Source organism: Apis laboriosa, unplaced genomic scaffold (genome assembly GCF_014066325.1).
Source record: "Apis laboriosa isolate Shangri-la unplaced genomic scaffold, ASM1406632v1 scaffold14687_cov151, whole genome shotgun sequence".
Taxonomy (NCBI): Eukaryota; Metazoa; Arthropoda; class Insecta; order Hymenoptera; family Apidae; genus Apis; species Apis laboriosa.
In genome coordinates this window covers 174,505-200,020 of record NW_025221693.1, presented here as the reverse complement: position 1 = coordinate 200,020, position 25,516 = coordinate 174,505, and the positions used below count along the sequence as shown (strand labels likewise).

The 25,516-nt window shown below is 28.9% G+C and overlaps 2 protein-coding genes across 6 annotated transcripts; one reads left to right on the top strand and one right to left on the bottom strand.

Annotated features, from left to right (window-relative positions):
* Positions 1-1,622: 1,622 nt before the first annotated feature.
* Positions 1,623-3,726, bottom strand: LOC122710468 (E3 ubiquitin-protein transferase MAEA). The gene is made up of 5 exons (XM_043928337.1): positions 3,478-3,726; positions 2,864-3,266; positions 2,475-2,787; positions 2,051-2,360; positions 1,623-1,980 (listed from the first exon to the last, which is right to left on the bottom strand). The coding sequence occupies exons 1-5, from the start codon at positions 3,514-3,516 to the stop codon at positions 1,879-1,881; spliced, it is 1,167 nt and encodes a 388-aa protein (XP_043784272.1). The 5' UTR covers positions 3,517-3,726; the 3' UTR covers positions 1,623-1,878.
* A 1,074-nt stretch (positions 3,727-4,800) lies between these two features.
* On the top strand, positions 4,801-25,302 carry LOC122710469 (C-terminal-binding protein). 5 transcript variants are annotated; one of them, XM_043928341.1, is made up of 8 exons: positions 4,801-5,156; positions 21,054-21,494; positions 21,614-21,901; positions 22,189-22,377; positions 22,468-22,557; positions 22,744-22,885; positions 23,612-23,789; positions 24,144-25,302. In XM_043928341.1, the coding sequence occupies exons 2-8, from the start codon at positions 21,297-21,299 to the stop codon at positions 24,475-24,477; spliced, it is 1,419 nt and encodes a 472-aa protein (XP_043784276.1). In that variant the 5' UTR covers positions 4,801-5,156; positions 21,054-21,296; the 3' UTR covers positions 24,478-25,302. The 5 variants fall into 5 exon arrangements, with proteins under 5 accessions (XP_043784276.1, XP_043784275.1, XP_043784273.1 ...); XM_043928340.1 differs by having other exon boundaries at positions 22,744-22,900; positions 24,147-25,302; XM_043928338.1 differs by having other exon boundaries at positions 22,744-22,900.
* Positions 25,303-25,516: the final 214 nt, after the last annotated feature.

Genomic DNA, 25,516 nt, shown 5'->3' with positions numbered 1-25,516 from the left:
TAGAATAGTTTTTCTTTAATTTAATTATTTTATTATATTTTATAAAATTATACTTTTACTTTGAGTAATATAAAAGGTTGTGTTATCTTTAGAAATCTCATTATAAAATATACATTTTATGTTTTATATGTTTTGATATATTAATTTTATTCTAATTTTCTTGGTCAACTTATGAATAATTACAAATATTAAAATATTAAAATATAATTGTTATTTATGTTTTTAAACGTAATCAATTTTAAACAATTAAAAATGTTTTAAAAGTCATAATATTATACAAAATATAAATAATTTGGGAATGCTCTGATTAATATCAGTTTTAATATATACACTAATTACACTATATTATTTTGTATTTTTACTTATTATTCTTTATTTAAAAATGTTTTTATAATATAATATTTTGAGCTTATTATATTCTTTTATTTAATTAACATGCTGTATATTAAAAAAAAGATTAAGGCAGTGTGTATACTAGCACAAAATTGCATGTTTAAATAAGCTCAATAAGATTTCATATAATATTTATATCATATATTTACAATATATATATATTTAAATTTTATCTTAATTTTATAAAATGCTGTTTTGTAAAATTGTTTTACATTAAATGAAAAATGTATTTTCGTTATTTTGTTATTGATGTATACTATTTTATTGTTATATTAAATATAATAAATTCGAAATTATATTAATAAATGATAAAACTTAAAATTATTCTTATATTAACTCATATGTACATATAGGTACATGTGATATTTTCATTATAAAAAACAAAAGTATACATCATTAAATTTTTATTGAATGAATTTACTAAGATTTGTAAATATTATCTAAGTGCTTCCACATGTAATAACATGTGACAATTACAAATCTCAGCACTTTTATTATGTACACTATCTTCTAAGCCATATAGTTTTACTATTTATAATACTGTTTATTCTCTATTTCTATTAATTCACATATATAAAACTAATATTTCTATACATTTTCTATTTATGCTCTGAATTGATTATCAAAATCACATATTTATAAACAAATCTTTATAACAAAAAACCTTAAATTACCTCAAATATTGCACCCCATATTGACCACAAAATTTATTCTAAAACCTAGAATCCGAATTCCTAGAAGGACAATCTTCTACATGAAGCAATTCAGACAATAAATTATAAAATTCAGTAAAATCAATGAATGAAAGATCATTGAATTTAAAGCTGATAGAGCATAGAAAGGATATTTTTATATTGATTCACTTATAAACATGTTTCATCTAAAATTGCTTAATGCATATCATTAAGTAGATTAGACTTTCTTCATTAAGATATACAATTATTATAAAAAAATTATTATGAAAAAATATTTAAATGATGATATAATGACGATCTGTTTTTATATAAAAATGAAAGAGAAAATTATATAACAAAGTAGCAATCAGATTTACGCTAATGTTAATATAAATTTCATGTTATGTTAAAATGTTTGGGCATGCAAAATATAAATATAAATATAAATCATTGTAATATACTTACAAAGTTCATGGTTATAGAATATGTCTTGAAACATAGATTTATGGAATTGTTTTAATTGTTCAATTTATTGTAGAGATAATGTTAAATAAATGAATAAGGACAAAAATCTGATTTTATGTTTAATATCCAACTACATTATAATAATAATTTGTATATCTTTTTATATCGAAAAACTAGAACGTTTTCCACACATTATTTGTTTATATCACATTTTATTCTAGTAGATGATCATAAAGAAAATTTGCAAAAAAATATTTTCTTAAAAATAGAAGTTATTTCTTTTGTTAATATTGGTACATAGTATGAAACGCAGATATAATACAAATTATGTTTGAGTCAATAATTATTACATAACATACACTTTTTCTATTTTTTTATATGGAAACACTTCTTTGGTTTTTGGACAAATTACAGTACCATTATTTTCTTGAGCCATTTTTTCCAATGCCTAAAATAAAATATTATGAATTAATTTAGTAAATTAATAATTATATATTATAAAATACAAATTTATTTACTTGTTCTCCATATACATATCCATTTGGCATCATCATTGGTTGATTATATTCATTTAATGGTTTTCCACTAATACTGCAAACAAGTCTTGACTGTGAACAATGAGCAAAAGGCAATGGAACTGCTAGCTCATTGAGAGCTTCATTGCACACTGGACAATTTGGATTTCTACCTTCTTTATTTGCACTATAACATTGAGGTGTTTTTAATGCTGATAGACCTGCTTGTAATGCTACTGTAAAAACACTTTGACTTGCTAATTGAAAAAGTCTATAATTTTCATGTCTGAACTGTTCAATTAATCTATCCCATCTGTAAATATTATATATTAATATAATAATATAACAATAATAAACATAAAAGTTTAAATTTGAACAATAAATAATTTAATAAGAATTAAAGAATAATTTAATAAAAAACTTTTACCTTTTTTCATCTAATAGATCTTTATATGGACTAAGAGATGTATTAGCTGGAAATGCTAATTGTCCCATACAACATTGAATTTCTTGCAACTGGTAATCATCATAATTTGTAAAACATTTTCTAGCATGTTTGACAGCATCAAGCCTTCTATCTTGTCTTACTAATTCTATGAACTCTTGTACACGTAAATTAAATTCCATAGTACTTCCTAATTTTCTTAACTTAGATCGATTGTCATAGCACCATCCAACACACCTTGCAGTTTCATGATTTGCTAAAGATGCTTCAACTTCTCTTGATACCATAAAAACATCTAAAAATATGAAATAAAATAAATAATATCATTTATATTTTGATAATCAGATAAATAATATTAATAATTAACATACCTATATTTGTTAAATCTCTAAGCTCACTACTATCTGCTAATTTAGTTGCAGTTGTATAATAACCTTTACGAAGGAAATATTCTATTAACATTCTATCAAGTCTTTGTCGCCGCCACTGATTCACAACACTTGGTGCAGTATTAGCATGTTCTTTTAAATGTTCTAGTCGTCTTTTGCAAACCATTCCTGCTTGTAACTCTTCTGCAATAGATTCTTGTGCTTTTCTCTTTAAAGTTTGAAGTTTTTCTACAACTCCTCCTAATAATATGCTCATTTCCCCAGCAGGAACAGATGTTTTATTATCTTTCATTAATTCATTAGCTGCTGTTTGTACATATGAAGCTTCTCTATCTATGACTTTTTGAGCTAAACGAAATTTTTTATTAAGTAATTCATAAGGAACCTAAAAATAGAATATTATATTGTTATATTATTTCTCAATTTAAATATATATAATAATAAAATTTTTATGTATTTAAAAATGATAGAAATTAAAGTAGAAATTAGATATAAAATTAACTTTGAATAATATAAATAATTTATAAAGATTTGTCAATGTTTCATTAAGGATTTAAAAAAAATTAAATTAAAATAAATATCAAAATATCAAATACCTTCAATGTTGGATATTCGAGACTTTTAACGTCTGACATATTGGTTATGCTCAAACTACGCGTAAAGTTGTAGTTAAAAATCCGAGGAAACTTATGTTTATTGTGTCACAACTAAAATATTTTACTATTATGTATCATAATTGTGTATCTCTTTTTATACAAATCACAAAACTAAAAAACAAATATACAATAATGAACACAATAACTTTGACACAAAACTGTCTTCAAGAATCGTGGAATCTCTTGCAGTATTTTAACAAAGATAATTATCATTTTGTTTATGCATGATAAAAACGTTAGTAATATAACATTACAGTAGATGGCTCTATCAACGATAGAAAATAAGGGATGATCTTCAGATTAAATCACATGATGTATTCATTATCAATTAAAAAATATATTTTTATTTGTACAAATAATATTTATTTTACAATTATTTATAGCAGTAAAAAGAATTAAGACATATATAATATTAGAACAATCACGTATTTGTCTTTATATCAATAATTTTATTTAACATATGTCTTATATCTTATTTATGTCAATGATTCTTGACATTCTTGATTGGTCATTGGAGTAAATTAATTTTTGATTTTGACCAATCACAAAATTTGAACATATAAGCTAAGTATAACACAATTGAATAGAAAATGCTTATAACGTACGCGTAGTTAAATATTTTCGAAATGTGATATTTTCAAAATGTGACTCTTCCTTTACAAATTTAACAAAATATTATATAAAAAGTTTTTTCATTATAATCTATATATATATATCTATAATTTTTCATTATAATCTTTAAGATTATAAGATTTCACGTAAATAATACTCAACTTTAAACAATCACGTGTGCATTTCTTGTAAAAAAAAGTTTATTTTAAAATATCTATAATATTTATACATTATTTTAATATTTTATAATTTTGAAAGAAAATTATAACATTAAATAAAATAAAACAAAATAATAACATTTGTATATAATCTTTCCATTATAAAAATATATAAATTCGTTACATTAAATTGAAATGCTTGATATTAAGCATGATGAAGCAGTTAATAGTCCTATCAGAAAACTAAATTTATCTATAAATATAAAATTAATATAATCTAATTTATTATTAAATGCAACAATTAAAAAAATCTTGGAAAAAATAATTTTAATAAAATATATTTCAAAATTATTGTAAAAAATTTGGCCGATATTTAACCGTTCGACTATGCTGAATCGAAAAGGATCGGTTATTTTCGGATATACTCGGCCAGTGACGGAAAGTATCGGTGGCGCGCGCGAGTCACTCGGATGGCCGGGGGCCGCCATTTTCCTCCAGCGAGGGAGACAGTCGCGAACGTAGTTCCGCGCATTGTCGACCAATTTTTTCATCGAATCGAGGGATTTTTGCGAATAACTGGGGCGTCGGGCGGGCGCGCGTGACCCCAGACCCCATATCCGAGTGAATATCGTTCCACGGGAGGCTTGAAGTCACCCGTGGACACCGTGAGAGTCGTGTGAATCGAAATACAGAATCAAGGCGCCGCGCGTATACCCCCGATCAAGATACAACGTAAGAACGCCGTGTGAGAGAGTGATTAGTTTGGTGATCGCAGTGTAGCCGGTGAAAATACACGAGTACCTAGAAATACCGTGGACCGAAGAATACAGGGAGAATCGCCTCCGACAGGTTAGTGAGTGTTTTTCTTACGTAGATCGCGCCGCCAAGAGCTCAGTATACGCCGTGTGCGTCGCTCGCGCGGCCCCTGGTGTGCACGGTGCATGCGTGCACACACGCACCGGAGAAAATTCCGCGGGTTCGTGCGTGTGTATTTGTATGCGTTCTATCTTCTGTCTGTACTTGTGCGTACAAATGCAGTGCATATGTAGTTCTTCGTTTCATGTCTATACTTGTGCAAGTGTATGACACTTAGTGTGCGAGTATGCTAACTAGTGTGATATGGCGGGAGACGCCGCGCCAGCAACGAACCACGCGTTTCTTTTTATTCATTCTTCTATTTGCCAATTGCTCGATTATTCTATTTTTTCATTTTTTACATATTTTTTAAGATCAATTATAGAGATTTTAATTTCTATTTCATAAAACTATTTTATGATTAAATACTTTTTCACTGGTGTGTGTAATCGTATCTTGACGTTGACCTTCGGTAACGCTTCAACCTCTCCAATGAAACGTTACATGCTCTTCTCATGTTTCTTTTAGTGTATTTATTTGTAAATCAATGTGTAAGATTCCTTAGTTTAATTTGCAACAAGTTCAGTATAACATGTTTATTTTAAAATAGAATTCCAGTGGTTAATTAAATATCTATTTTTTTTGTTACATATATATATATATATATATATATATACGTATATAAAAATTATAATAATAGTATTCATTTAAAACAAATTATCTATATAAAATAAATTATTATATCAAATAAATCAACAATTTTGTTCATATTATATTTAATTGCTTTATAAAATGCACGTGCGAATTAGATGAATTTTCTGACATATCAAAGGAGTATGAAAATTGTTATGAATTATTGTTAGATGGCAGCACTTCGCATTGTGTTTTGAAATTTTATATATAAAAAGAAATTTTAACGAAATTTTGAAGATTTTCAGTTTTTCTTCACTTATGTTAAATGCGCATATACTGAATTTTGAATTCGTTTGAATTAAGTTCACGTGACTTCCTCTTTACATTTTGATAAATCATGATACTGGAAATATTTGATTTACCATTCAAAATATATCTGCAGAGCGAAATGTCGATGGTACAGTATAGTCTGATGTAAATCATTTATTCTGTTAAGTATACGTGTCATGCGGCTGACCGCCATTTGGATAGACGCTTCTAGAATATCATTCATTTGTATCTCTCATTCCTTCCATCGATAGTTTGTCTTTTTCCATGCCTATTTGTCTTGTGATATACTTCATATTATATGATGCATTTTTCATACAAAAGATTTGCATTCTAAATGATCTGCGCTCACTATTCTAAAATATTTTCTCAAAAGATAATATAATTTAAAAATACACATTTATATGTATTGCCAATTATTACACCGCGTTCGTGCTACAAATTAACATCCTCTGAAAGTTTGAGCGAACGTTTTTGAGAAAACGATTATTGTTCTGTATTTGTGGATAATGCAAACGCACTTAGTGGTTCTCAACTTTTTCCTTCCTATTTCCAGGTGTCTCATTGTGTCGTGCGAATTTTTTATCTTTGTATAACCCGCATCCTTTAATTCGATATATTGCCCATTTCTCTCATAATATAATATTATTAATTGTTTTATTTTAATATTTGCCTTAATTATATTATTTTTTTAAAAAATATTTAATTTTTTATATTATCATTTTTGACTATAAAAAAATAAAAATTTTTAAATAAAATTAAAAATAATCTATTTTTTTATGATTGCATAAAGTTACAATTATGAAGCAGAATAACTACAATATTTTATTTCCTTAGTAAATTGTAATAGATATATACATCATAAAATTACTACATTAATTATATTTTTTTTAATTTAATAATTTAACAAATTTTTTACAATTATTATTTATTAAAAAGATTACAACAGAATTAATTGTAAATTTAAAATAAAATAATTGTACGTATTTATGTAATTTGTAAATGAAGAATAGTATTTCGTAACATAAATACTTCTGTTTTAGTACACTTTAATACACGCATTGGTTTAGTTTTTCTACGAGTTCGATGTTCTTGCTTGGACTCGGTTAACAAGCTTCCGTTCGAAACGATAAAGCATGTTAACGACCTACTAATCTGAAATGTAGAGTTTGAATGATTGAAAAATATTAGAAATGTAGCATTGTATCTTTTTTATAAATCCTAATAGTATGAAAATATGATTTAATTATATGTATAAATTATCACAATATAGAAAAAGAAAAAATAAAAAATAATTCTTAATGTAATCATATGAAAACGGCTAAAAATTTCGATATATAAGTATTGTTTAAAGGCTAATGGCATATCCTAAAGGACGTCGGCGCCAAGCGGTATGTCGGATTGCGTAACTTTTGCCGAATTTAACGCGAATATGGAACGAACGCGTCGTGTACGTTTCCCTTATTTTGTTTCGTCAGTGTGCACACGCGCGACATACACGGTAACTTATTCATCGTTGATTGTGTCGGTATTTAAACGAGCTCCTGTTCTGGCCTTACGTAATTTGCTGAACGTGGAGGGCAGCGATATACACGCGCTCGGTTGCTTATTCAGCGATGTTGTGACCTGTATTCACGTCGCGACACTTCTGTTTCTTTTTACTAGAAACCCACTCACGGTCGACGTATATGCGCGCGGCGGCGTTTTGTATATTTATGTTTTCCTCGTTGGCGCCGCGTAAATCCATCTCTCTTAGTAATGCAAAGAAAAAAAGAGAAGATGTTATCCTTCGAGAAAGTTAAATTGTTCTTAGTTTGACAAAAGAGATCAGTTTTCACGCCACTATCAACTAACCAATGAAGTTTTCTTCTTTATTTAAGATCATTTAGTTAGAAAAATATTTTCATTGCTGAATTCCTTTTTCTTCGATTTGTTGATTATCTTATAATGTATATATGACAATATAAATTATTTATTTTTAGTTTATTTTTAAAAGATGAAAAAACAAGAAAGTTTGTTTCGTCGTATAGATGTATAATTTTGATATTTGTTAACTATTGATTGAATATAATCAGATCAAATGAGATGATGCATTAGAAAAATTTTTGTAGTTATTAGATTTACTAATTTATTTATTGATGACTCATAAGTTATGTAGAGTAAACTCGCGAAAAAAATTAATTATTATTTATTTGTTTAAATTTTATAATTGAAAAGCAACATTGTTTTCTAAATTTAAAGTTGGTCAATTAAATATTCGATAATAATTCTTTTTTTTTTAACAAGGCTATATAAACGAATATCTATTATTGAGCATTTAAGATAAGAGCATTTCAAGCGTTCGTGGTTCGTTTGATTATATTTTCTCGTTGTCATATTATCGTATCATATAATATATACTGAGTTAAATAAGTTCATTATACGACTTGCATGGTCTTTGATACGATACATATGTATTGTGAATGTATGTAACTATTTGGAAATGTTATCGCTTGCACTGATAATAATGCGATAATGCGAAAAATTAGAGAAGTATTATATTTTAGATTTTTATGCTACTCAAACATTAATGTTAGAATACTCAAACGTTAATTATTATATTATGATCTATTTCAAATTTATTTTTCATTTTAACAACATTAATCATTGTTTTTATTACTAAATGTAGATTTATTTTCCAAATAAAAAAATTTTCAAAAAAATAAAATAATTATGTGAATTAATAAGTATAAAAAAAAATATAATCAGAGTCAAGTTTGTGAAGATTTTATTTTATTTTTCTTATTACTCTTCTTTATTACTCTTCCGTCATTTTTTGTCACATAATTAAAGCTTAAAATCAGTTAGGAGGAACAAAACGAGAGATGTCGAAAACCGAGTAGATAAAGAAAAAGATAGTATTATCAGGGGAGAGGGAAAGGAAAAAAGTGTCCCTGTCTCGTACGAGACTCGGGTGGAACCAAACCGCGGCGGTTATTATCGATCTCTCGGCATCGTTACACTTCGTCCGGGATCCGTACAAGTGCGGTAAAAGGCACGAGAGAGTGGTTACGTCGATTGTCCACGGTTGCAGAGAGAACCGACGCTCTACAGGCTGTTTCTAAAATAAGCAAGCAAAGCTTTTCGAGTACTTTTTGTTTATCTTCGCAATGGAGATTCTACTTTAACAAGTACCGAAGTGATTTTTTTTTATAGGTCATTTTATATTATGGGGATTTTTCTGATTCAGAAAAAATATAATATTGATTTTTTTTTAAATTATTATTTGTGGAAGTGTTAATTTAATTTAATAAATAATTTCAATGTTTATTTCATTTTGTTCAAATTAAGCATGTATTTTTATTTTATTTTCTATATTTTCTGTAGTATACATATTATATTCATTTATCAATAATTGAAAACTTCTTTAGCCAATTATTATAAAGAATATTTTTATAAAGAGTAACAATATATGATAATATATGATTTATTATATGATTAATAAAATAATAAATTAGTGATTAATAAAAAATTCAAATTAAATTAATGATATAAATTCATTCATTAAAATATAAATATATATATAAAATTGTTTCTTTATATTAGTAAATGTTATGAGTGTTTAAATTATATCATGACAAAATTTAAAGAGAATATATAAAAATCTTATTAGATAAAAACTTATAAAATATTTTAAACTTTTTTAAACATTTTTTTAAATTTCTATCTTAAAAAAAAGATAATCTTAATTCGAAAGGAAATCTTTTTTTCTCTGTATCCACGAAATCTTACTATTTTTACTTAACCTAATTTTAACCTAAATATGAATATCGTTAAAATCTTCAAAAATCGATTAAACGAAGATTGCAACTTATCTAATGACCATTGTTATACAAAAATTTATCGATATATGAGCATATATTATTAATATATAATTATATATTATTAAAACTTTTCTTCAAGATGTTTAGTGATGTTTATTAAGGAAGTAGCTGTAATAATTATGTATAAGTATTTACATAAATTTTGATTTAATAAACTTGAAAAATATGAACAGATCTCAAAGAATCAATATTTATTTCAAAGTTTTTTTTATAATTATATTAATTGAACTTAATAAAATAAGACAATTAATGAATAATTCTTGCCTATAGTAAATATGAAAATTGTATAACTCGTCTCATTATAGATGAAACATTTAGTATATATATATATTCAAAGTTTGCTCGCTCATTTTAGAAGCACTGTATATATCCGATCGTTCCATAGAAATTTCAATGTAACAGCCTAAGTGGCATGTGGATGAGTGCATGACAAAGAGGGAAAGGGAGACCGAAAGAACGAGCTAGTCGGTTGTAACAGGTGCCCCCACCCGTTTCTTATAACTTCTCCCCTCTGCTTCGATATTTCTCTTCTCTCGTAGTACTATTCTCTTCAGGTTCATCTCTTTATCCTATCTGTATATCTTATAACGTATCTTCTTTCTCTTTGTCGCTACTTAGTCTCTTTTATGTAAGGCTAGCAAACTGACCTGACTCAACTATTGAGTGGTCTCTCAAGGGAAAGAGACGTGCTAGTACATTCTCCTCTTTTTGGTTTGTCGTCGAATTTGAACATAAGAATTAGAATTTTCTATTATATTGTGTAATCAAAAAGTTATAATAAAAAGCATATTTTCTCATATTTTATGCAATTAAAATAATAATTATATTAAATATATTATATTAAATAGTTTGAAAAATTCCAATCATTTATTATATTTATATAAAAGATATATATAGATTAAATAATTTTATAGAATTATATATTGTATGTAAAATATATAAAAGAATGTGTAAAAAAAAAAAATACTTAAATACGGAAAAGATTATCATAAAAAAAAGTTAAAAATTACTTAACTAATATTTTAGATTGCAATGGATATATTAATGTTAAAATTTATTGGAAGAAATATGTTTATAAATCTAAAATTGATTTTAATTACATTTTTTAGTATATTAAGTGTTGTATATTAAATATTGTTTGGAAATTGTATTTGATGGATACTAGAGCGTATAAATTCGCAAAAAAGATATATGACAATTTCTATGTGATCAGCCAGCGGAACGTTAAAAACTGTTTCGTGTGCACTCTGATTTCTTTTCGTCATGGGCCGCTTCTTCTTGTACAAATAATCGAGAATAGGAAAAGCATAATTACTGCTATGTTATTCAGGCTACAAGCAATCGATTTCTACAATGGAATGAAAATATAGATATCGTTATTCATTTCTATTAATCTCGCGGAAAATGGACATGGATAGCTATAATAATAGATAAATAATAGATAATCTACATAACAAAATAATCCGGAATTAGTAAAAAAACGATATTATTGATCATATTTACAAATTAATCATTTGTCTTTTTTCTCTAATTTGTCTACAAATTAATCATTTATCTTATAAATCACATCTAGAAATATTTTAAATCATAAAGATAAATTTTTCAATTAATAATATTATAAACAAACATATTATTTAAATATTCAATCATTTAGATTTACATAAATTTAAAATATTTTAATGTAATGGAATAGATAATATTATAATATGCGTCCTATATATACATATATATATATATATATATATATATACATATATATATATATCTTCATATTCATTGCTCAATTGAAGATGCATCCCATAATATATAATTATGATGTCATTGATAATATTTTCTAGTGAATTAATTAAGCTAAATAATATGCTTGTATAGCTGAAAATATTCGAAATATTTTAAGATTATAAAAATTGCCATAAACGAAATAAAGCAAATAAAAATGTAAATATGAAAAAGAGACAGGGAGAAATATTGAACGTTTCAAAAACAATATATGTTTAAGCAAAAAAAATTCGTTGTCTTCAATGTTATGTAGTCCGAATGTGAAGTACAACCCCAAGATAATGGGGGTAGCGCATCGCCATTGTAAACAGACTTGGAAGCAGTAAGCAGCTCCGGGATTTAGTTCGATGTGTTGGAGCACGGGGACAGCGGGAGGTGGTTGGGCGAGTCTGACGGTTGGGATGAGGAAAGCCGGAGAGTAGGGTGCCAAAGCGGGACGAGAGTAAGAGGGGACGTGTCGTGAAGAGAGGGGCAAAATGTCGAGGGTGGGAAGTTGCCGAGACATCGATCGGGCCGGCCATTGCTTGCCACACTCCACTACTAGGAGTCAAGATGCCATATCCACTACGAGGAACTAAACTCCATGAAACTACTCTCTGCCGCTCTCTACGCACTTGTCCTAACCCGCTGTAACTCTGTATAGGTGTACGCCGCGCGCGCATAGGTTGAGCCAACGCGACGGACGTGTACGACTGTTGGGGGACGATCACTGAGTAGAAAGAGAGAAAAAAAGGGAAAGGCAAAAGAGCAACCAAGAGGCGAAAAGCGAGTTTTGTGCGTGTATTACGTATAGGCACGCATGTATGTGTGTATGGGTATAACCACAACGAAACAAGTGTATGCGACACACTCATCGTTGCTGTTGCTGCTTCCATGCTGGAGAATCGCGCGTTCAGGCAAGAGAGAGAAAATCGTTTGTATATACTCACGGCCCCGTGAGGTCGCTTTTAAACGCGTACTCTCTCACATACTTGGGCCGTTCATGGACGTTCTTGCGCGGGGACATTGGCGAGCGTGAAGTAAGTTATAAATTGGCCCTCTAATACGTGGACAAACTTATTCCCGATGTAACCGTTGCAACTAATGGATTATAGCTCACTAGATGTTATTAATGGACTATCATTTCTTTAAATCTTATTAGTTTTTCTTTGCACGATTGATTTGAAATATTTTAAATAATATACTCGACATTTCGATCATATACGATATAGATATACGAGTGCACGTATTTCTTCAAATGTTAAATTTGTTAAATTGTTATTATTATGTTTCTAGAAATCATTCATTGAATAGATTTTGCATGGGAAAATTCTATTTTAGTTATGTTCGTGCTCAAATCAAATTAATGTCTCGCTAAGTTTCTTCCTAATTGGAATTAGAGTAACAAGGTTTTCAATTCGAATTGGTTTGTTTGGGAAATTTGCCAATAGTATAACTAATAATTGTGTTTCAATATTTCCAGAATAATTACTATTTAACCTATTTTATATCTTTTTTTCATCTTATATTTCTTGAAGTATAAAAATAGTAATAATATATGAAAAGTATTACGAGCGATTTTCTTTGTTTCTTTAGAAGTGATTTATTCCGTGAAGCGCGTCCAGAATGGGTGCGGAAACAATAAGAAAAGTTGTCGCGGTTTATGTGGAAAATTCTGATTCAGAGCGGAAGAGGATATAGAGAACTGTAAAGAGGGAGGGGTTGGCGAAGTCGACGGAGTGTATGTAACTTTGAAACTCAACAAGGGTATATTCATCGCGTTCCCTACTCGTGAATAGAAGGGGACGAGCTGGCACATGTCTTGAGCCGCATTGGCATTGTTCTTTTTATGTATGCTTCTCGATCGAATTCTTCTTAACCCGAAGCAGAGTTATGCGAATGAATGATCTCTCGTACAAGAGATGCCGTAACAATTCTTTGCATCGTAATACTCGAACAGACTGCATCTGTGTGCGCACAGTCAGATCTGATTTAATGTCACTCGTCGGCCAGCATGAAGATACTTAAAGGGATGTTAAACGGTTTTGAGAAGCATTCCGTGTGTTCGACTCGTTCCATTCGCCACCTGTCGGCCTCTCTGTCTTCAAGGTTTCAAATATGAATGCAACGAATATGTGGAGGGGCTCGACACGAGTCCGTCCGTGCTCTTGTACTTTCCCTCATATACACTTTACTGTACGCTCTGTAGGTTATTACTGGTTGAAAGTTTGAAGCGGCGAACGATTGTACCATCAGTTTACCGTCGTTGCTCCTATTATCGCTTTTGTTCAACGAACGTAACTGGCGACGCCTTTTGTCAGTGGCTAATTAAAAGTTTCCACTAACTTGGAAATCTTTAACGTTGAATTTTTCTGTTACCACCGTTGTTCGCGCGAACACGAATCGCGGCGCTTGAATGGATCCGTAACTTTTGTCGGGAAATAGTTTGCCAAAGTAAATGTCCAACAACGATATTGAATACAGCAAGCCAAATATTTTTCAAATTGAATCGCATAAAGTTAATTATTACTTGCGCATATTTGAATACTAATCGCATAAATTTAAATGAGTTATTCAAGGAGTCGATTTGATTGGCATGATATGTAAGTATTAATGTATTAATACATATTTCTATATTTATCAAATATAGAGAGAAGGGAACATATGAAAATTCATATTTCGATACTTAACATTATTCCATATATATATTTATTCCCAGATATTTTTAGAAATAATCTCAAGGCCAATACATCAATACAATTTGTTAAATTTAGTAAATTTTTGATCATTTTTATAATTTTATCTCAATGAAAGATAGAATTATTTTAATATATTATGAAAAGAATTAATTAAACGAGTTAATTGAGCTTTACAATTGTACGATAAAAAAATTTAAACGTGCTTTTCTCTATTATCATAAAAGCAATATGAAGTGATTCATAGATGTATAGTAATACTTCATTGAATGAATTTACATAAGTAAATAAGTAAGAAATGTTGCGCAAACATATATGGATAATAAGTTATGACTAATTAAAAGAAACAGTTATTACTTACTATGTTTATTAAAAAAAAAAAGATACTAAACATAATTAAAATGCTCTCTTTTTTATATTTTCAGTAATTTATTTATTAATATTAACATAAATTATTATAATAAAGGATTTAAATGATTTATAATAAAAAATTAATTAATTTAATGTATATTGAAACAAAAAATTCATTTCGAAAATTTTTCACAACTTATTTACATGTAAACATATATTGTATATATTTTCTTTAACGCAATAGATATAATATGCGAAGTATTATCTTGTATTTAATGAATCATTCTGTGAATTTTACAATTTTCAAGCGTATTATCTATTTACTCAAAGATTAAAACATCTAATAATATGTTTATCAAAATTTATATTATCATATAAATAAATTAATATTTACGTTACACAAGTTAAAGTAGTTTAAAAAAATTATATAGCAATGTAATACTTAATAATTTTTTCAATAATTTTCCACTTTCTAGAATTAAATAAAAAATAAAAACTTTTTAATTAGTAACATTTAATTAGTAAATTAACAAATTATAAATCAAAAATTTTTATTTTATATGCACAGTTTTTATAACACAGTTTATGCAACACAATTTATAAAATTCTCTTATATAATTTTATTCAATTTATCACTATATTTATTATTATGCAAGTTATGTTTGTTATTATTAGTAATAACGTTTAATTTGTTAAACGTAAAATTTCCAATAATAATGGTATAAGAGATCCCAAAAAAAATTTGTACAATTAATAAAGCCATTTATAATTTCAATTGAACCAGTTAAGTATAAAACTTGTTTTTCGGTTATATTTGAATTTTGCTTCAAAGAAAACCATACAACAAAGTTCTTTGACTTTGTTGAGAGAACGGTTGTAACTTCTTTTCGAACTACATACGCGAACCCTGAAAGCTAAACCTCTTCGTAAGTACCGACTCGACCGGTTTCTTTTTTTGCTCTGGCGTACCATCAAAGGAGGGACAGTACTCGACCATGCTGACTGGTGTCTGTTACAAAACGATGCTTACAAGCTTCTATACATGTACATGTTCGAAGAAGGGTAACGATGAACACCAGCGAAACTCACGCTTTCCTTGGAATCTCGCAAACTTCGTCTTGGAATTTCGATCGTTGCCTGCTACACAGAACGGGAAGGGGAACAGTTCTCTGGGAAGTGGGAGAAACATCTTTCTTCCTGAAACATCTTGTCCAAGTTTACAGACTTCACCTAGCTGTTTCTGAATCACTTTTACTTTTTATCATTTTACAAATAATATAATTTTTTATTATATTTTTAAAATTTTTAAAATTTATAAATAATTAAAAAACATTGTAAGTCATATTATTGATTTTGAATTTTCGTGTAGTATTTTTTCTTGGAATATTCTTTTTAATTTCTTGGAAAATTTTTAATATTTTCATATTAATTTTTATACTATAATAATAATTTTATACTATAAAAATAATAGCTTCTTATTTAAATAAAAAAATTAAATTTTAATTATTTATACATATAATACAAATTATATCTTAATTGTTACATAAAATTTTCTTAATCATATCATTACTTGATATTTCAAATTTTATAATTATTCGATAAAATTTAAGAATTTATATAAATGTTTTTAAGAGATCTTAAAAGATCATTCTTGAGAATAAACACATAAAATTCCGAAATTTATTTCGATTTAATTTGCTTAAGTTAAAAAAAAAGTATTTTCCTTTCCCGTATCCGTATAATACTTTAAAACTTTTCATTCGGATTGCAAAATACTTCGTTTCGGATTTGATTAGGCCACAAATTGATGTGACTGATGTACGGAAAGTAGCACGGCAAGCAAACGAGAGTGACACCGGTCGGATCGATGCCAATCGATCACTACGGCGAAACATCGTGGCGAAAGTTTACAGAAAAGTGATAATTCCAAAACACATTGCTTATTCGTGCAGCACTAGAGGAATGGATATAGAAGGAAGAGAGGATAGATATTAGAAAGCAAGGTATGAAATGAAGGAAGAAGAGAAGACGGAAAGTAAGCAGGCAGAGGCAGGCTGGCAGGGCAGGCGTTGGAGAACCGAAGTTTCGCTTTAGGAGCGGGGAACTTAACTGAGTTAACTTTGCTGCCGAACCAAACTTTCCGCCAACTTTAAGTAGTCGCCTCTCCTCTTCTCCTACTCCCTTTTCTCCCTCCTACCCTTGCTTCACTCATGGCCGTTCGCTCGTTACCCGCTGGAAAGACGAACGCGGAGGCGGAAGGTACCAGCCCCTCTCTCCTCTTTCAGATCATTCCGTTGTACCCAAGGATGAGAATGCCTGAACGCCGACACTGATACTCGTCATTATAATTGGACAAGTTTCTTCTGCTCCTTTCTTCATTTTAGTACTTGACAGATTTTTTTTTTATTTGTTTTATTTTATTTTATTTTTTATTTTTGTTTGTTTTTTTAGATTTTCAATTTTTCGTTCTTTGTTTCTCATTTCTTTTAAATACAGATATTTATTTAAGCATATGTTTATTTTATATTACAGAAGATTCTTTTTTTCTTTTACAGTTTGGTGACTTGCAGATATTTTATATTAACGATTATGACATTTTTTATTTTTATAATTTCATGAATTTTTTCGAGTTTTTTTTGAGTATTTAATTTTTATTTGGATTTCTTGTTTCGGTTTTATTTGTCAATGTTTCATACAAAATTTTTTTATAATGTGAAAATTTGTTTTTATTTTATGCAATTAAACGTACTTTAAAAATAAAATTAGATTTTTTTTTAATAGAATAAAATTTTAATATAAATTTAATACTAATTTTTTGACATATCATATGTTAAATTATTTAAATGAAATATATCATGATTTTATTTATAAATAAATAAATTTATATTTGAATGATTGTATTTAATATATTGAATCAATTCAAAAACATAAAAGTAATTGAAATATACTTTCAAGTTTTTTAATTAAAATAATGGTATGATTCGTATGTAAAATTGACCTAGAATATGTATTTGTTGATGCTAACAATACATCACTTTAAAAAGGTTTTTACGATATCATATGTGTCATTATAGTGAATGTTATCGCTAGTGCACTTTCTAACTAATAAGTTTATTTATTTCTAGTTTATTATCAAACATGAACATCTCAAATATCAATATTTTAAATAATGAAGATTTTGTTGTATTAAAATGATTTGATTCTAATTAATTCTTTAACAATAATAATATTTATTGACAAATATTTATTATATTAATCTAGTAAAATATTAAAGAATAAAAAATTAATAAATGTATAATATAACTTTTAATATAATTAAATTTTATTGAGAATAATATAATTTTTAATTATTTGAAAATTATTTTTCTTGTATGTAATCATATATCAATAGACAATAATGTTATTTTTTTAAACATTCACAAAAAAAATTTGAAAAAGTTTTATTACAATCATTATTAATAAACTTTTGAATTAATTTATAGAATGCTTTTCGAATCTGAATTTTCTTCTCTTCATCGGTCGATATTAAAAACGCGCGATTATTATCGCAATGAAGTCGTTTGAATTTCACGTGTCACTAACAAAAACCTAGTCACCTCTCCGCGCGGCAAGTTTTGAAACAAACTTTACTTTATCGTGGCTCGATTGTAGGAAGGGAGAGAGCTGGTGGCAGGACGAGCTTTCCTCCCACCAACGGTTCTCCGCCAAGTAAAGTTGCTCCCAGGTTAGACAATAATTGGATAACTTCGCCCTCATAGCTCCCCATCCCATCGGCAGCTTCGTCGCCCCACCCTTGCTCTGCTTTCCCTCTCCTCTCCTTCTCGTCTTCTTCACCGCCACCCTCCATCGTTGTATCTGTAACTCGAAAAACTCTGTTGCACACTGAGATTAAGCTAAAGGGTTGAATTCGACCGCTTAGTCGAAACGTTCGTTCTAAAAGCTCGATAAATTTTTAACTCTTTCAACATCTTTTGATAACTTCTAGAAAGCTTTTACTGGTTAAAAAAAATATTGACGAGTTAACTTTATAGTTTGTAAACATTAATTATATATACAATTTAACTTTATGCATTTAAAAAAATATTGATGAAATTTCAAACAAAATATAGTTTTATAAATTAATAAACAATTTAGAAAAAGTATGAATAGTAAAATTTATTATGTAAATATTTGTTTATTTTTTCGAAATTTATTTATTAATTTAAACTAATTTGTTTTATTTATTCAAAAATATAGATATAAAATACAAATAATTATTATAAATATAAATAATTGATATAATAACTATATAATAACTATAATACGCTAAACATATTTCCTATTATATTTATATTATTTACATACATGGAACATTATAATAAATGTAGAGTTCTTTCTAAATGTACTTCTTATACATTGCTCTCTCTGCTATTCTCGTACGTGTATTACGTATGATATACGTTGCCAGCTGTCGAACAAGGGCTTAATCTCACTTCCTTGCCTCTCCTCCTTTTGATGATATGAGCTTGCATTTTCGCTGAGTTGGCACAACATGTGCCCAAGTCAAAGTGCTTGGGTTTGCACTCTACGTTAGTATCGCATCCTCGCTTTCGCTGAGGCCAGCAGCGATCTCATTTTGTAGCCTTCTCTGCGGACTATGTTTCCGATTGCTTGTATATATTGACCAATAGATCAACATTCTTAATATATCATTTATCTTATATTAACCTTACCACATGGAATGTTCTTTGCTTCGATGCTTCGGTCCTACTAAATACAGGCTATATATTCTGTATACGAAATCTCTACGAGTACTTGTAACGAATGAAATCTCTAATCATATTATGAATGCTAATAACAAAAATTAAATGAAAAAAATTATTGATATAATAAACAGAAGAATTAAAAATTGTTATTTGAAATGATTTTGAATACAATAATAATTAACTTTAAAGTATATAATATTAGATATAATCAAGCTGTAATTTTTTTTATATAAAATTATAGTTTTTTTATATCTGAATGAAGAAACTACTTGAATTGTAATTCATCAATGAATATGTTATTATGTAAAAATAATAATATTTTAAATTATCTCTGTTGTCAAAAATATCATATCATCGAAATATTTTTCAAAAAAGTTTGATTTATTTTTGATGATTGGTTAAGTATTGTGTAGTGACGGCGTCTGAGGAGGGCGCCACGTGTCGGTTTCTCTACTTTCTTATGGAACTTCGCTGGTTCAGCATTTTTCCGTTCCGCCATATAAAAGCACCGGGTACTAAATCGACTCTGATCGAACATATTTTCTGTTTTCGTATAGTTGTTTGCATATTGGTAATTTTCATATATATTGAATTTTTGAAAATTGGAATTTATGAGTTATTATAAGCAGTTAATCGGTCATTAAATGTGCAAATGCACCATGATTGGTTTACAATTGCTGCCGAAAATGGGCTGAAAACGTCGACCCACTAACCAAAGCCAGGCGTTCTATTAACACTTCCAAAAACATTTGCCCCAGCTAGTAATTTCGTTTTCGATACATGGTGTGTTCTGTGCGATCTTTTTACTGTTTCTTCATATTGAAGTATAGAAAGTTTATATGTATTTTTTCTTTAACATAACACCGGTATTATATTCTTAAGATATTTTACATTTTCCAAATACTTCTATCACTCTGCTGAACATACGCACTGCGCAGGTTAAGCCGGCGCGTTTCAAGGTAACCTAAAACATTCGGTTTTATACATGCTGTTAAGTGTTTCACTTTCCGTAAAGGAATGAATTTTTTTATTTAACTGAGTATTAATATTTTGTTGAGTTCATTTTTATGGAATATTGAATTCGCGAGTGAAATGTTTATGATCTTGCATGCCACATGGAATTCTTTTTTACGAAAAAATTTATGAAGGCGTCGAAATGTATGTTTATTGACCGAAGCTCATATTTTATACATATTGCATTTTTTTTCAATACTTTAATATAATAAAAAACTAGTGTAATATTTTATAAATTTTATTATAAATTTTTTTTAGTTTATTTTTAAAAAAAATAATATATTTTGTATTATATGATTATATATAATTTCATTTTATTTAAATTAATTATAAAAATATATATAGTTGACTAATATAATGAAACAATTTTTAATTTTATTAATATATTATAAGAAATATTTGGATTTGCATTGCATAACAATAGATTACAATTATGTTATACAAACATAATATAATTTATATAATTCATATTTTAAAGAATTATAATTATTTATAATTTTTTAGGAGACGGTATTCAACAAGTCGTGATGCATTGGAGGTTCGGCGGTCCTTATCTAAAAACCGACCAGAAATCAGTGTTACAAAAGCAATTTGTGTGACAAAGCATAAAAGTGCAAAATTATATTTTAAGACATATTCAGAAGCTTTCTTATCAGTGGACTATATATCCTTGGAAGAAAGTAGACATTCTTAGTGACACTGAAAGTACAAGTGAAAAATATAAAAATTGGGGGGGCTGTTTGACCGATGGACAAACGGAAGATGATGCCCAAACGCCCTCGAATGGATAACCTGAGGGGTCCTATTGCAAATGGACCCATTCAGACACGACCACTAGTAGCTTTGTTAGATGGTCGAGATTGCTCTATAGAAATGCCTATTCTTAAAGATGTTGCAACAGTAGCCTTCTGTGATGCACAATCTACATCAGAAATTCATGAAAAGGTGAATCATTTAAAATGGGAAATATATATTATTAAAATTTATTTGAATTGAAAATAAATAATAAATATATTTTGTTGCTTGTAATTATTTTTCAAGATATAATTGTAATTTTTCTATAGGTATTAAATGAAGCAGTAGGTGCATTAATGTGGCACACCATAATTTTGACAAAGGAAGATCTTGAAAAATTTAAAACATTACGGATTATTGTGAGAATTGGATCTGGAGTAGATAATATAGATGTCAAAGCAGCAGGTGAACTCGGCATCGCTGTGTGCAATGTGCCTGGATATGGTGTTGAAGAAGTAGCTGATACTACTCTTTGTCTCATTCTAAATTTATATCGACGTACATATTGGTTGGCAAACATGGTGCGTGAAGGGAAAAAATTCACAGGTCCAGAACAGGTAAAAATTTTAATATATGTAATTTATGCAAAGTTTATGATTTTATTCTTAGAAGGAATGTGAATTTGATAAATTATACCTATAACTAATACAATTATACAAATAGTTATATATATTGATTGAATAGTATGCATATTTGTTTTATATTTACAATATCATGTAACATTGCATATTGGTGATTAAAGAAAAAAATTCTTGGTTTTGTGTTATCCTAAGATCAAACTATTGAATTCTATTTTCTCTTGTTTTATGAAATCATTAGAAATCTAATATTTAATCTTTTTCAGGTTAGAGAAGCTGCAACAGGATGTGCAAGGATACGGGGTGACACACTTGGAATAGTTGGATTAGGTAGGATTGGTTCTGCAGTTGCTCTGCGTGCCAAAGCCTTTGGTTTCACCGTGATCTTCTATGATCCTTATTTACCAGATGGAATTGAGAAATCTCTTGGTCTTAACAGGGTTTATACATTACAGGTTTGATATTAGTCTTTTTTCTTAATTGTATAATATTTGAATTTTAATTATAATTTATTTATATTATTTTATAATTATGTTTTATTATAGGATTTGCTATTCCAGTCAGATTGTGTATCTTTGCATTGTACCTTGAACGAGCACAATCATCACTTAATTAATGAATTCACTATCAAACAGGTATTACAATTTTAATTTAATTTAATTTTTAATTTAATTAATAAATTTAATTTTTTTTGGAAATACTTTTTTTCTTACAATTTCATTCTCTTATAAGAATTAAATGAATACAGATAATTTATTATTTGCTTTCAAAAAATGACAATTAGTGTAAATTGTTTACATCTTAATCATTCTTTGTTATAGATGAGACCTGGCGCCTTTTTAGTTAATACAGCAAGAGGTGGTCTGGTTGATGATGATGCCTTGGCCGCAGCATTAAAACAAGGCAGAATTCGTGCAGCAGCACTAGATGTACATGAAAATGAGCCATACAATGTTTTTCAGGGTCAGTGCTCACAGTGTGAGTTTTATCTATCCATATCTAACCTTCTCTCACGTGATTAATATTTTCCCTTCATCGTCTATTTTCTTTCGCTATTGGATAAGCTTATGCGACAGAGGTAACGTTTGACAATAAAAATAACTTTTTAATCTATGTAACAATACCGATTATTTTCATTCATTTACAGTACCATAAAATATATATTTTTTATTATAAATAGAAATTATTTTGAAATAATAAAACTTATATTACAAAATAATTAAATTAAATCTTAATTTAATTATATAAAATATATAAAAAGGATAATTTTTATATTAAGAATAAATACATAAAGAAAGGTGATAATTAAGAAGCATTAAATAAATTATTATTGATTTAATTATTATAATGCCAAATATTATTATGCATTTTAAGTTAAAAGTTAAGAAATGTTGTTTTTTGAAATATACTATATCATACTCAGAATTTGATGACGATTTTTTAATGATTCATTGACGTGTAGTACATTCAATTCTAATGAGTTCATTAATGAATCATATGTATTATTGTACAAATTATTATAAGTATTATATTTATATATAAAATATAAATATAGGTAGTATAAAAATAGATTTGCTTTTATTAATATTGCATTATCAAAATAATTTGTAAAATTAAACAATTAAAAAATTGATTAATTTTACGAATATTAAAGAAATAGTAATATAGTATATTTATTGTATGTTATAGGTCCATTAAAAGACGCACCCAATCTATTGTGCACACCACACGCAGCATTTTACAGCGACGCAAGCTGCACGGAACTTCGTGAGATGGCAGCCAGTGAAATACGAAGAGCTATCGTTGGTCGCATACCTGACTGCTTACGAAACTGTGTGAACAAGGAATACTTCCTTTCTTCGACCGGGTAAGCTTCGTCCGTATGTTAAATAAACAGAATTCAGCTTAATTTAAAGCAACAAAAAAAAAAAAAAAAAAAGAAGAAAAGAAATAGAAAAAATAATAATAAAAAAGAAATCAGCGTAGGGTATTACTTTTTTAGTAACGTTGCATTTGTTTCTCTTACACCGGGGAAAAAGATATCATAATTTTTACAGAAACAGATTTTCAAGCAGATGTTAACTCGTATTACATGGAAAGAGAATCGAGTGTGTAAAGTAACGTGGTTAGAAGCGTTCGAACCTTTGGATTTCCTAAGATCGATTGGGCACTTTGTAAAAGGCATTTATCGAAGTGGCCAATTTCTTTTCGCTTTCTCCAGCAGCTACCCTGAGGGAATCAACGGCGGATACTATTCCGGGGGGCTGCCCGTTCAACAGGCGCATTCAACGACTCCTCACGATTCTGCACCCCCACCTCCTGGTGGGCATTCCGTCGTCGGCGGCGGTGGTGGTGGGGGTGGTGGCGGACCGAACTCCTCTGCAGGCGGTGCAGGCGCCGGGGGTCCTACAGGCCCTACGGGTCCAACGGTAGGCGGCGGTGGGGCTGGAGGCCCTACTTCAGCTCCTCCTACTGGTGGATTAACCGGTATACCACACAGCATAGTGAGCGAGCCTGACCCCCGGCCAAGCCCACCTGCACCGAGCCCTCGTTGACCTTGAACCCCCGACGTCCACTCCAGCACCACCCTCCGATCTAATTTCCCTTAGCCATTCATACACGACCTCCGACGACAAATGGCCGATTGACTAACGTGTGTCGTGCACGATGTGCCCCAAAAATCTGTCCGCTGCTTCCGAAGAACTCGAGGGAATCCATCCTTGAGAAAGAGTGAAATGAGAGAACGGGGGGTAGGCGGGAAGAAAGAACAAGAGAGAGAAAGGAAGAGAGAAAGAGAGAGAGAAAGCGCGAGAGAGAGAGCGAGAGAGAGAACGAGCGAGAGCGAGAAAGTGAGAGAACAAAATGGAGAGAAAGAAAATGTAAGAAAGAGAATAAATGAAAAGGAGAGAGAAAGAGAGAGAGATATGAAGAGAGAAAGAGAGAGTAAGAAAGAGAGAGAGAGAGAGAAAGAGAGAGAATGAGAACGAGCAAGGTTAGCCTTGTTTGCTGTGCGTGCGTTTAAAACGTGTGTTCTTAAAATCATACATATGTTTTATGTGTACGCATCAGCGTAAAGTATGTTTGTTATGTGTGAATGCTGTGCATATATATGAGCTTGAGTCTATGTTTGCTGGACTCTTGGAATAGTGCATTTGATGTAACGTTGTGACCAAACCAAATACAGTTGGGCAGTAATAATGACAGCTTATAAAATGTGGCTAAAAGAGGAAACGGCGGGTAAGAATTTTCGTGTCGTAATTTTGTATAATTCACTTCATACTTAACTGCACTTTAGACAATGCAAATCAAGAAGAAAGAGAAAAGATGAAGAAAATAAATTTTCATTTTTTTTTTGTTTTTTTTTTTTTCCTTTTTTTTTTATCAAAGTTTGATTAAAGTTTGATTCAATCGATAAAGATTGGTAATTAGTTCCTTGAGCCCATGATCAGTTTTTTCTTTTCTAATGATATCTGCAGCATCGAGAAGTACATTGGCTAGTCATAGAGTACAAATCAAACATGGGTAACATTGCAACATCTGGCACATAGAAAAGCGTGAGTTGATATGAGTTTAATATAAATATCTTGTAGTTTT

What these genes read in the sequence shown, in the direction of transcription:
- LOC122710468 (XM_043928337.1), bottom strand. Translation starts at nt 3,516, where the DNA reads ATGTCAGACGTTAAAAGTCTCGAATATCCAACATTGAAG. An exon ending in TAGAGATTTAACAAATATAG is followed by an intron (nt 2,788 to 2,863) that starts GTATGTTAATTA and finishes TCATATTTTTAG; the next exon opens with ATGTTTTTATGGTATCAAGA. An exon ending in GATATGTATATGGAGAACAA is followed by an intron (nt 1,981 to 2,050) that starts GTAAATAAATTT and finishes ATTTTATTTTAG; the next exon opens with GCATTGGAAAAAATGGCTCA.
- LOC122710469 (XM_043928338.1), top strand. Translation starts at nt 21,297, where the DNA reads ATGGACAAACGGAAGATGATGCCCAAACGCCCTCGAATGGATAACCTG. An exon ending in ATGAATTCACTATCAAACAG is followed by an intron (nt 22,558 to 22,743) that starts GTATTACAATTT and finishes TCTTTGTTATAG; the next exon opens with ATGAGACCTGGCGCCTTTTT. An exon ending in TACTTCCTTTCTTCGACCGG is followed by an intron (nt 23,790 to 24,143) that starts GTAAGCTTCGTC and finishes CGCTTTCTCCAG; the next exon opens with CAGCTACCCTGAGGGAATCA.